Source organism: Lagopus leucura, unplaced genomic scaffold, assembly GCF_019238085.1.
Source record: "Lagopus leucura isolate 7727_CA_CO unplaced genomic scaffold, USGS_WTPT01 Super-Scaffold_73, whole genome shotgun sequence".
NCBI lineage: Eukaryota > Metazoa > Chordata > Aves > Galliformes > Phasianidae > Lagopus > Lagopus leucura.
In genome coordinates, this window is record NW_024962252.1 from 94,565,799 (window position 1) to 94,578,247 (window position 12,449).

Genomic DNA, 12,449 nt, shown 5'->3' on the forward strand with positions numbered 1-12,449 from the left:
AAATGCTGACATTTTTTGAAAGGTTAGGGAGAAGATATCCCAAACTGTGAGTACAACTGATGGACTGTGGGTTCTGCATCTTTTCTGGTTTACTGGTAGTATAGCTTGAAATCTTGACTAAGCGATGTGAAGGACTGATTGCACCTATAATCTTTCAGACATAAACCACTGATCAAGGGGTCCATTCTGAACTTTGAGACTCAGCTGAAGGACTTTCCTGGCAGTTCTGTCTGACCCTGTTTCTCTGTGTCATACAGCCAAAGTGACCTTGCCATCGTTAGACCTGAACTCTCAACAGGCAGGAGGCTGCAGCACTATGCATGTTCCATACATTTAGACATGTGACACTTGTCAGCGAAGGACAGCTCAAGGGGTTTCCATCCTTTTTTCCTCCCGTGATGACCAATGACCTCAACATGTTTAGAAAGGCATTTTATGCGATCATTTTCTGAGCTGCATGAGAGTGTGCTGTAAAAGGCTAACAGGAACCAGGTAAGCGAGGAGCCGTTGCAGATATGCCCGTATAACAAGTTGCAGGTATAACATTTCAGGAAGTCATCTGGAAATGAGAATTAAATTTGCATTTTGACAACAAAAACAGATATCATTTTGTGCAAATTACATTAGCCCCAGCAGAGCAGGGACTTGTATAACCTTTCCCTTCCCTTCCCCGCAAGGTGCTGTATGAAGTGGCTCAGCATTCACATCACTTCAGTACATCAAGACTGTTGTGTTGTGATTTTAGAAAAGATGTTTGTGGTGCTTTCTGTAAAACAACAGAGGGTTTCAGCTCCTTTGAGTCAATAATGAATGAGCAGTGTCCTAGCAATATCTGGAACGCTGCGCTTGTGACTGAGTGCTCCCTCAGCGCTGAGACGAAATGTGAGATTGCTAATCACAAATGCGGGATAATTAACTGTGAGACACAGACAGCTTGGCTGTGTCAGACTGTATTTATACACGGTGGTGTTGTGCTGTTAGGTGGAAGTGTACATAAGTAGCCATTGGAAGAGTTTGCGTGGGGAGAGCATGTGGCAGGATGATGCTCTGGGAAAGGGATGTGGGCACTGCATGAGTTCAGGAAAGGAAGCAGGCACAAATCAAAGGGACTGAAGAAAAAAAGAGAGGAAGTTGGAAGGCTTACCCTGTAAGGTAAAATACAGGGTAGCATCACCAGTTTGAAAATAGCATAGCCATATTGAAGATATACACCTTGCATAAAGGTATTAAAGTTGTCTTTTAATAATTCTTTATGACGTGAAATATGAAAGATTTTCAGAGTAAGCTTCCTTCTAATTAGTTACACTAATATTTTTTTCCCCTAACACCTTCTGATAAGAAATCTGTGCTTCCAAAAGCCATAAGCACCAGCAGGGTAAACCCTAAATAATCATCTTTCATTTGGGGTTCAACATGCTGAATGGAATATTTCAGTAGGTCGCTAACATATGAGCAATGACATCACATTTGCTGTGCGGTGTCAGAGAGCTGGTCTTAGTGCCTGGGATTATTCCAATTGCTGCAATGCTTTCTATTTAATCCGTGGTATTACAGACTTGATCTTACATTAAAAGAATTAAAAAGGAATCTGCAGGACGTTAATTTTTTTTTTTTTTTTTTCCTGAGTTGATGTAATAATCATTAGCTGAAGAGATTCTTGGTTCATATAATACCAGAATGACACAAAGGAGTTAGGTTGGTATGGTAATAATTTATTTTATGCAGGATCATGGAAAAGAATTACACTTTGCCACAGAGTTTTTGAAGGCCATGGTTATAGTTGCAAAAATAGTTCTGAACTTGGTTAAAAATAGTGAACTTAGTATTGTCAGACATGCCTCTATAAAGTCAGTGGATTGCCATCCGTTCCAGTTTGTCTGGAATTACCCACATTAATGATCTAAAAATAACTTCCAAGGTTTGCAGTAGGATCTCCGTTGGTGCAAAGTGATTGCAGCTTCAATGCAACTTCTACTTTATCTTGCTGGCTTGGTTTGTGGCAGCACAGCTTTGGTTTGGTTGGCTTTTTTTCCACTCCCCCAGTTTTCCTGATCTGAGAATCTAAGCAGCAGGAGTCAGTCACTCTCATAAACATCTGACAATCAGTATTTCCTCTTAGCATGAATCACTGAGTTCAATGTGCTACCACTTTGATTCTTTCAGAAGAAAAATAAGCTCAAACCCAATATTTCCCTTCTTTTTGGGTCATCTCTTCATACTTCCTAGAACACTGCCATGGTAACTCATGCATTATTTTTTATATTTTTGTAGCCTGAATTATAATGCAGGTCATTTCTGGTTCCCTCTTCTGCCACTTACGCTGAGGCACTCACATAGCAGGTGCTTGCATGGAAGAAACAATACAGCATCCAAAAGAGAAGTAAACCCACTATCTTCTAAGCATCCAGACTCTCAGTGCCCAGATGAGTCACACTTACATTGTGTGCACTGGGTGTCAAGGAGAGGCCTCTTCATAGAAGAGTTTGGAAGCAAGTAATAGTAGTAAGGACAATATTAAGATGACTTTGTTGAGATTTGTTTACTAGGGACTGTTTGTTGCCATCTGACAGTGCAGTAGGAAATTCTCACACTCGTTAGTCTGAGGTTTCCATAGCAGAGCTACCAGGCATCATTGCAAAAATGACTTAAGAACATGTCTTTAAAAAAAAAGCTTCCTTGCACTGTTTTATAAAGCGTCTCATTTCCAATTCTGATTCCAGGTTGGTCTGGGATTTTATTTCTTTTCTGTTGCCTTCTTGGATGTAGGATTGCTTGGAATTGTTTTGATGTTCACTGATTTTGTGCTGTGTTGTGTTTTGTTTTGTTTTTCCCCTGAGATTTGCACTTCTTTATCGTGCAAGTCTTTAAATGGGTCCTTCCTAAACCTCAAGGTTGATATCTTACTATTTCTGCCTGTCAGAGGAAGAATTGCAATACACTGGATATCATTAAAACTGCCTGCCATGGACGGGGAGCTGCCACAGCTGGGGCACACTGTGTGGTGCCTAAAAAGGACTCAGAGACCTGCAGTGCTTTGTAATTTCCTTACCTGTGGAGTTTGGGTGCTATTATTGCTGTCGGGTCAGTGCCACCCTTCTGCTTGTTCTTTAGGTTTCCTCACTGGCTGTTTCTGGGCACTTTCTTTTTGACTATAATTAGAACTTATTAATGATTAAGGAATAAAAAAAAGGCAATGCCAGGACAGCTCTCTCCCCACTCGCTTAGGGATCCCAGCTGGCTTGTAGCTTTGCAGCTCAATTTGCTTGTACAGTCAATTGCACAATATTCACCTGGTGTTAAGACACCACAGACTGAACCCCAGATCTCCTGCTTTGGTGGAAACAAACCTGTGATTAGAGTCACAGAATCACGGAATTACGGTTGGAAAAGTCCACTAAGATCACATCCAGTCCACCCCCACCACATCCACTAACCCACGTCTCTCTGTGCCACATCTCCACAGTTCTGGAACACCTCCAGGGCTGCTGACTCCATCCCTCCCTGGGCAGCTGTGCCACTGCCTCAGTCTGTGCTGCGCTGTCTCTTCCTGCTGCAGGGAACACAACCTCCTGGGCACCGTGCCTGGCACCTCACCCCGCAGCCCCATCCCTGCAGGAGGACGTGTCCCCACTGGGTGGGCAGGGCAGGGCAGGGCTCGTGTTCTCTCTTCCTGACTCCCTGCAGAGCTGCATGCTTCGGCCCTGTGCTCTGCAGGGTTTGGCTGATGGTGCCGGGGCCAGGTGCTGTGTGAGGGTTACCTTTGGCCCACACAGGGGTGACCGGGGCAGATGTTCAGGTGGAGAACTGCACGGAGTTGTCTCCCAATGTGTCACAGAGACCATTTCAGTGTTTTGGAGGTATCCTTTGCTGTTCTTCCTGTCCAAGCGAACGTAAAATGCTTAGAAGTTTGACCATCGTGACTTCAGAGTCTCTGTTTACCGATAATGTAGTTAATTACTTATGTAACGTGTGCGTGGTATTTTTCCTGGTTAACAGAGGAAGTAGAAGATTTGCTTGGCTGCAGAATATGCAGTGATCCGTAAGGAGAAATGCCACGTAGAAGTAAAGAACTTGTTATTCATTGTTTAGCCCTGAGGAACTAAGAGGTCTGCAAAAAGCAGCCAGATTGATTTCTATAGGAAATATGTCAGGAATTTCTTCGATTCAGTCTTCCATATATCTGATGAAGTGAGAAATGAATTACTTTGTATTTCAGTCACCTATTGCTGAATCATTGGGCTTCAGCTCCCCCCCCCCAAAAGGCCACACTTCTAAACTCTTATGACATACTGGAGATCTGAAGACCATTAGTTGTATTGAAGACATGGCTTCCACAATTCTTTAAGTTAAGAAAACAACTTTCATAAATAAGGCACTTTAATCAGTACAGTATCAAAAATTGTTAATAAAGATAACATTACCTCCCTAGCAAGGGACATAACAGCACCACAACAAAACTAACAGGATATTGGTGGGAAGGTTCAATCAGTACTGCCATCCCACCATCTGCCTCTGACATTGTGGGCCAGCAAAATAAAACAGGAGGCATTGCTTTCAGAGCACCACAGCTAGATCAGGTTGCCCAGGGCCAGGATCTGGGCATCTAAGCTGAATCCACTGTTACATAAAGCAGTAGAAGAGCTGAAGTTAATGGGAAACTTTTTAATGAGTGAGTCCAAATGATGCAATAGGGAACAGCTGTGTTGTTTTTTTTTCTTGACTTTCAAATGTGTGAGAGTTGGTTTTCTCAAAATGAGGCTTTTTTAAAATGTAGTTACTGAGATACAGACAGTTGTGCTTCTGAGTATTTTTCTAGAGGACAGCAAGAATGCTGGTGTTTACAAGATGTTCTCTTATATAAATATTTTTGCTACTCTCTGTTGTTACTGAAACAAACAAGCCAACCTGGCAGACCTGATTCATGCCTGGGGGAGGGTGTGTTTTGTGGATGTTGGTTTTGCAGCTCCTTTTTATAGCCTGGGCTCAGAAGGGAAATGGGAGGAGGGGTAGGATAGCGTGTGGGGACAGAACCAAGAGGGCTGCAGGAAGTGGATGCCCACCCCACAGCTTCCCAAAAGGCTCAGCTGGACAGTGGCAGAGCAGTGGGGTTCTCTTTGTGCATCGAGCTTGGTCTTCCAGCCTGAGAGTGGGTATGCACGTGCTGTTCCCATCTCACAGCAGTGCTCTGGCAGTCCCACTGACACACATATCCACTCCTGCCTAAAGACCTTTTCTGTTTCCACAAAGGCTCAGCCAGTGCCAGCTTTCTGGCTTGCAGGCAGGTGCACCGTGCTTCAGGGCTTCACGGCACTGCTGCTTCGTACTGGAGGTACAGAAATTGACTGCTGCAGGTTCCCATACAGTGAAAGGGCTCGCGGTGCTGCATTGCGTGTTTGGTGGCTTCAGGTCAGCAGTCAGCTTCGTGCTCAGTACTCTGGGGATGTTCCTGTTTGGTGGCTTCTGGGTTGGCTTCTAATGAATGACTTGTTCCATTTTGGTTTTGTTTAATTGCAAAGCATCCAAACGGGATGAAAATTTTTATAGCACTCGGAGATATCAGAAAGGATGCCTTGTTTCTTCATTAGGAACAGCAGAGATACCAAATCTGTCCTGCTGCTGGAAGTCAGCTCAGGGGAGTGGTGTGGAGTTTTGAGTTTCAGAGCTCCATCTTCTTTCTTTTTTATCTGTCTTTAGAACTTTGTGGACTATGTAAACTAACAGAGTGTTACATGAGACTAAACCCAGCTCTGAGCAGCCTGATTTACTGCCCCTTCCTTCACATTTCAGGTTAGTCCACATGAGAATGTGGTAATTACACAGCTATCATCCCATACTTACAGCCAACTTTTAGCTGCTTTATAGACAAAAGTGTGCCTTACTTTTACTTTACGCTTAGACTTGCATAAGGTGGCATGCACAGTCTTAGTGTAACTCAAGAGTGTCCTTTTGCTCAATTTACTTCTCTTTTAACTGGCACAACCTGAAGTGGGGAAAAAAGCTGAATTATGCCTTAGGCTCCTGCAAAACCACTTCCACCAGAATTGGGAGCTTGGTTCTGCTTGCACTCACCTTGTGATTAAGCTGTAAAAGCAGCTGATGCAGATCTTAAGGGTTGCATGGGCAGACCTTGCCTTGGGGAAACTTGCTTGGGAATACAGGCTCACATGACCTGAGGTACGCAGTTGTGACCGGAAAGCCCGAGTTTTCAGCATGAGTCTGGCGGCAGATTCATCCTGCTGAGGATTGTGACCCAGGGCTGCATGTGGTGCCGTCAGTCCTTCCTAAAAGGTCTGCCCTGTTCTGGTCATTTCAGTAAGAATGATTCACTCCAGCGTGGGAATGTGATGTGGTTTCAGTATGATGCTTCCGAGAGCCTCAGGCTGTAAATCACAGAATCACAGAATGGCCAGGGTTGGAAGGGACCTCAAGGATGACCAATCTCCAAACCTCCCTGCCACAGGCAGGGTCACCAACCTCCCCATTTAATACCAGACCAGGCTGCCCAGGGCCCCATCCAACCTGGCCTTGAACACCTCCAGGGACAGAGCATAGGAAGGGTTTCATTTGCCTTTCTCCCACAATCTCCTAAGCTTGCAAACACATCTTCTTCTGGCAGATGTGACCTATGTTTTTAATAACTCTTAATCAGACAGGAATCTACAAGAAAGCCCACTGCCAAATAGAGGTAAGCTGTGAAATTCCTCACCAAACATTTGTTTATGTGTGCTGTCCAGCTGTATTGAACTGTGGTAGCTCCCCATGTGAGTGATGTCAGGCAGGAATCCTGGCACAGCCATTGCGTGCACTTCATGTGTTCGATCAGTGACTTCTGCCACCTCATTTCCTTCCTGTTAGCATTCTTCTGGCAGGGCCTTTTGTCATTATTGTACACAGAACTCTCCCTTGGCTCCTCCATCAGTGTCTTGGCTTGCCTGTCGCCTGCTGGTTTTTACAAAAAACAGAACAACCCAATGCCCTTGTGAGGATGAGAGAAGGTAAAAGGTGGAACTGTTCCTGGTGTCTGTGGAAGAAGAATGCTTGTGAAATTTAGCGAGAAATTCAGTTGTAAAAATGGATGGTTTGCATCTGTATGACGACTTTACCCTTGCACATAAACTATTTGTTCTATGAACATAAATAACACTGAAGTGTTTTTGTCAGACGAAAAAACATATTTTGAAATAATGACAGAAAGTGAGTGTGCTCGAAACCAAATGGGAACTGCAGATGCTCTCCTGCAGTGTCTGTGCTATGTACAGAAATTCTGTGCACGTTCAACTATTCCAGTTGCTAAAACTATTCCAATTTCTCATAAGGAAACATCCCTTCATATTTGCTGCACTTTCAGTTCCAAATACTTGCAGTGTGTTCCTCTGCCACTGACAGTGCTTCACCCGGAGTGGCCTTTGCTATGCAGTCACATTCCCTGTGGCCTCAAACGTTTCCTCTGGGAGAATCACCACAGGAAGTACTTGGTGACTGCAGGCATACCATGGATAATACCGAAAGCCTGGAGATCTCAGGAGGCCTTTTCACATTTGTATTTACTAATGAGTACCATATGATTAGAAATTCTCTCTCTATGTATGCTTTATTTTCTGAGCCTTTGATAAGATCCCTTGTAGCTCTTCTACTACACCCCAGCACCCATCCTGTCAGAGAATAACAAATCAGTGCTGCTGCTTAACTTGCGAATTTACATTGATGCTAGAGTGGAGCTCAGTTGACGTGTGCCCTCTTAGGCAGCAGCAGGCTGGCCTCCAGCGTGTACTGCTCTTGTTTGGTATGTTGGTTACAAACTTCTGGGAGGTAGAAAACCTCCTCCTCTTCACAAGAAGTAAAGGAGATACAGGATATAAATCAGCTGGAAAGCAGAATGCGCTATGCCTCTTCTGTTGTATCTCAAAAATTATCATCTTTCTCAACTCCTGCTTTTGCAATTTTGTTTTGTAGGAATCTGAATTTCTCTGCCTGGAGTTTGATGAGGCCAAGGTGAGCCAGATGCTGAAGAAACTCTCAGAAATAGAGGACAGCATGACTGCATTGACTCAGACCACCTGACTGACAGAAAATAAAGAGATAGCAACTCAAAAAAACAAATGACCTCAGTACTTATTCATAATGCCTGTTCCTGTATATAAAATAGGTAATGATTGTTAAGTATTAGTTATAACTGTACACCACATTCAGAACAAAGGATGGATGAAGTTAAGCTGTAAAGCTCTCTCCAGCCCCTCCTCCAGGCCTGTTCTCCAAGGCAGCAGTGATGTTGCTTGCATAAAGCTTTGCATAATCATCCCTTCGAGTTTAGAGTAGCTTTTCTCTTTTTTTTTTCCTACCCATCAGTTTTTTACTCTTCCAGATGCTGTAAATGCTGCGCCGAGTGAACAGCAAAGGTAAATTGGCCAGTTGTGGCAGGAGAGAAATGAGCAGAAGGAACAGACAGACTAGGGGGATTTGTGTTTATCCTTCCAAACCATGGGCTATGTAGGACAAATCTACCTACGCAAACTCTGCCTGCCTAGAGCTTGGAGCACAGGAGATGAAGTGCAGAGAGTTGAGGGAGAAGAGTCACAGACACACTTTTTTCTAATCACAAGCCTCTGTGCTGCTGAGGATGAAGTAAATGGTTCCCAAGCACGTGAGTTGTACCTGCCGGGCCACTGATGAACACTCACCCCACAGAGAGCCAGGGGGCGGCCATGGCAGCATCTCTTGGGCAGCTCAAGGTGACACTGGTTTCCCCAAAGCCTGATGTAGTGACCTGCTGGCAAGCTTCCAAAGCCACTTCTAGCCTGCTTCCCTGAAGGCTGGCCGCCCCCGTTAGCCTTCCAGCTCCTGAGCCTTACGTGGCACAGCCCTGGCGTGGTGCTGCATGCTGTGTTTGAGAGACCAGTACTTTGTCAGTGCGCAATTTAACTTGGCTGCTCTTTACCATGATGTTTGTCTTGACCTTGAAAACACCCAGGCTAAACCCACAGTTTGTAGTGTGGGTGTGCTCAGCTAGGAATCCTTAGAAGGAAAATGCCCTTGGCAAACGTGCAGATTATAAAGCTCTACTGATAAAATAGTTGTGTGAAGAAAACTTCCAAAGGCAGATAAGATACATACAGAGCATCATGATTGAAACTGAGCTGTGGCTTTTTTGGCTGTTGTGGGAACCTGCCTCTCTCCCTGGCCATAACACAGAACTGCAGTGCAGCCAGGGGGGAATGAGCTGAGATGTTTTGTTTCACATGTTTCAGTTCACAGAGGTTGTCCACTTTGCCACAACAGGAGCATTAACCATAATTACTGCCTTCCCTGTGCAGGATGACATGGAGGAACTGCATGGAGCATGATGGTTCCTACTGGAGAACTGCCTGATAGTCCGTAGAGTAGTGATGGAGCACAACCATGGTGTGCTGCTCTTGTTACTAACAGGAAGGCATGCTCACACATTTGGTTGGAGGCTACGCTGTTTCTTCCTTAGCTTCATAAGCAAACTTCTCCTGAGCAAAAATCATATTGGCTGTCTGTACTAAGCTAGAGATGCTGTAACTAAAGTGCTCCTCGCTGATTCCCCATATGATTTTTTTTGCTTGTAGAGTTGCCAGATTGTACTTGGAAGCACACACTCTTTTCAGAGCAAAGAAAGGGCACGTCTTCCCATCTCCCTGCTCAGGAGGTAAAGCATCACTCAAGCCGATTTGTACCACTGCACTCGGAATTAACATTTGCTTTCCCATGCTTCTGCCCGACCCTTGCAGCCACCTGCTTCTCCCCTCTTTTTGGAACGAGCACACAGCTCCAGCTCTTTACTTTCCCCATTTGGCTGCAGCTGATACTTGTCAGAGTGGAACAGGGGACTGCTGAGCCTGGTCCTCACACCAGTCCCTGGATAATCAGAGGAGTGAAACGCTGAGTGGTTGCTGATTCTTTTGGATTTCTACTTGCCTCTGCTCAATGTTCATTTAATTATTTTTCTGCATTTTAGCACATGCAAAAAAAAAAAAAGAAAAAAAGTCAAGGTCAGGGAAGGATCGTGATCTTAAGTAACTTGCACTGTGTCAAACATACTTATTGTTTTATTTCAACATGGTCAGAGGATAGGAAAATGTGCTATAAATGGAAATTAAAGAGAAACAAACTGGGAACAGATGTCAGGAAGTATTATTTCATACAGAGAATAATAAATACGTGAAATGGCTAACAAGGCAAGGCAAGGCAAGGCAAGGAGGCTGAGGCAAAAAAAGATGGGGTCATTGAGGAAATGATTGGACACTTTCCTAGTAGTGGTAAGATGTTTAAATCGAATCCTTCTCATTTTCTTCTTGGTGGATCTTAGTAAACTACCAGGCAAAAACTAGAAAAAAAAAAAAGCTTAATATTTTTGGGACCACACTGCTCAACCCTTGGTAAGGACACAGAGTCACTGGACAGCAAAATCGTTTCTGCTTCACAAGCTTTGACATGGGCAGGCAGAGGATGCTGTGCTTTCTCAGACTGAGCAAGGAGAACAGATTTCCCCCTTGAGCAGGACTGTGCCTGCTTTCGTCTGAGTGGTGGAGGAGAAGAGGCTTCAGATGCAGCTCTGCTATGCTTCCTTGAGTGAAGGACCACTTGGCTCTTTGTTGGGATGCATGGGCTATTAGCCTGCTATCAGTGATCCTACTAAATATACTGAATGTACTAAATACAAAGCTACGTGCAAGGCTGTCTTGTACCTGGGTCGTGGCAACCCCTGCTATCAGTACAAGCTGGGGATGTAAGGATGGAGCGTAGCCCTGCTGAAAAGAACCTGGAATGCTGGTGGATGGCAAGCAATGTGCCCTCACAGCCCAGAAAGCCAACCAGATCCTGGGCTGCATCCAAAGCAGTGTGGGCAGCAAGATGAGGGGGGTGATCCTGCCCTTCTGCTCTGTGCTGTGAGACCTCATCTGCAGTGCTGCGTCCAGATGGGGTGTCCTCAGCACAGGAGAGACACTGACCTGTTGGAGTGCATCCAGAAGAGGGACACAAAAATGTGTCCCCTACAAGAACAGGCTGAGAGAGCTGGAGCTGTGCAGCCTGGAGAAGAGAGAGAAGGCTCCAGGGAGACCTGAGAGAGCGGCCTTTCAGTATCTAAAGGGGGGCTGTAGGAAGGAAGGGGACAGCCTCTTCACCAGGGCCTGTGTGATAGGACAAGGGGAAATGGTTTCCAACTAAAAGAGAAGAGTTGGACTGGATACAAAGAAGTTGTTTTTATGATAAGGATGGTGTGGCAGGTTGCCCAGAGAGGTGATGGATGCCCCATCCCTGAAGACACCTGAGGTCAGGCCGGATGGGGCTCTGAGCGCCTCATGGAGCTATAGGTGTCCCTGTTCATTGCAGGAGGGTTGGTCTACATGGCCTTTAAAGTCCCTTCCAATTCAAATAATTCTGTGTTTCTGTTATCTTTGCAGTAGTGGCAGTGAAAGCTGGCCACCAGCCCTGTTTCCTGCCCTGTGACTGCCACTCCTGCCCTCCACAACATGCTCAGTGGTTGGGGATAGAGGTCTCCAGCCATACAAAGCCCTGGATGAATTTATCCAGGAAACCTTCCACCTCACTGTGAATGAAATCGGCATTGTCACTGCCCAGAGCAGTCAGTCTGGCCTGTTTCTGCCGGTGCTTTCCTACTGACACAGGTGATGACTCCCAAAAATCATGGTGGATTCACCCCACAGCAAACAAGAGCGGGATGGGGCTGTGGCTGTAGCTCTGGCACCACGTATGATGACCTCAGATGTGCACCTCCAGAGATGCATCTCATCCCAACATCTGCTGCTGCTTTCTGTGGCCTGTAATTAGTGAATGGCAGCCGTGTGTTGTCGCAACCTTCGTCTTGCTCTTCCTTTGATGTCACCCTTTGCATTGCTAATATGCCTTGCAGTTTCTTCAGTCAATCACTTCTTGTTTTCTGGGAATTCCTCCAAGTTGCCACTTGTTTATGATCTGGTGCTCCCCACATTATCTCCCAGTGCCATCGCCTTCAGTCACACATTGCACAATGTGCAAGGCTTACATTTGCTATCTGGTTGCAAAAAGGTTTCTCTGGATGCAATTGTCTTTTTTTTTTCAGTCCATGTATTCCCAGAACTGCTTAATTTATAGAACATTTTTCTGGGCATTTTGAGAGATTTGAGAGATTTTCATTTCTGCACACCGGTCCTTTATATACTTTGTTACCTATCAATAAAATCAATCACCATCTTTCTGAGTATGCTTCTTCGTTTATGTATTGACTGAACATCTGTGGATGTGTAAGTCTCTGAGAAGCTTCGCCTGATGACTCAGCTTGCTCCACATTGGTGGAGGAAATGTTTTCTTCCCCTCCTGGGGAATTTGAATGGTTCGTTTATTCCAAATATTCATTTATTCCAAATATTTACAGAAAGGTGCTCAGTCAGTGCTGGGTACAGACAGTGCCTTTTTAAGACAGCCTGACC

The 12,449-nt window shown here is 45.0% G+C and overlaps 1 protein-coding gene across 3 annotated transcripts in view; it reads left to right on the plus strand.

The window, feature by feature from the left end:
• Window positions 1-12,213, plus strand: part of COMMD1 (copper metabolism domain containing 1) — a 70,357-nt gene extending 58,144 nt beyond the window's left edge. The window contains exons 3-4 of one of the 3 annotated variants that reach the window (XM_042893713.1): window positions 7,954-9,667; window positions 11,424-12,213. In XM_042893713.1, coding sequence (XP_042749647.1) covers window positions 7,954-8,061 — 108 coding nt within the window. In that variant the 3' untranslated portion in view covers window positions 8,062-9,667; window positions 11,424-12,213. The remainder of the gene's footprint in view (window positions 1-7,953; window positions 9,668-11,423) is intronic. The other 2 variants (XM_042893721.1, XM_042893730.1) reach the window with 2 other exon arrangements.
• The last annotated feature ends 236 nt before the right edge of the window (window positions 12,214-12,449 follow it).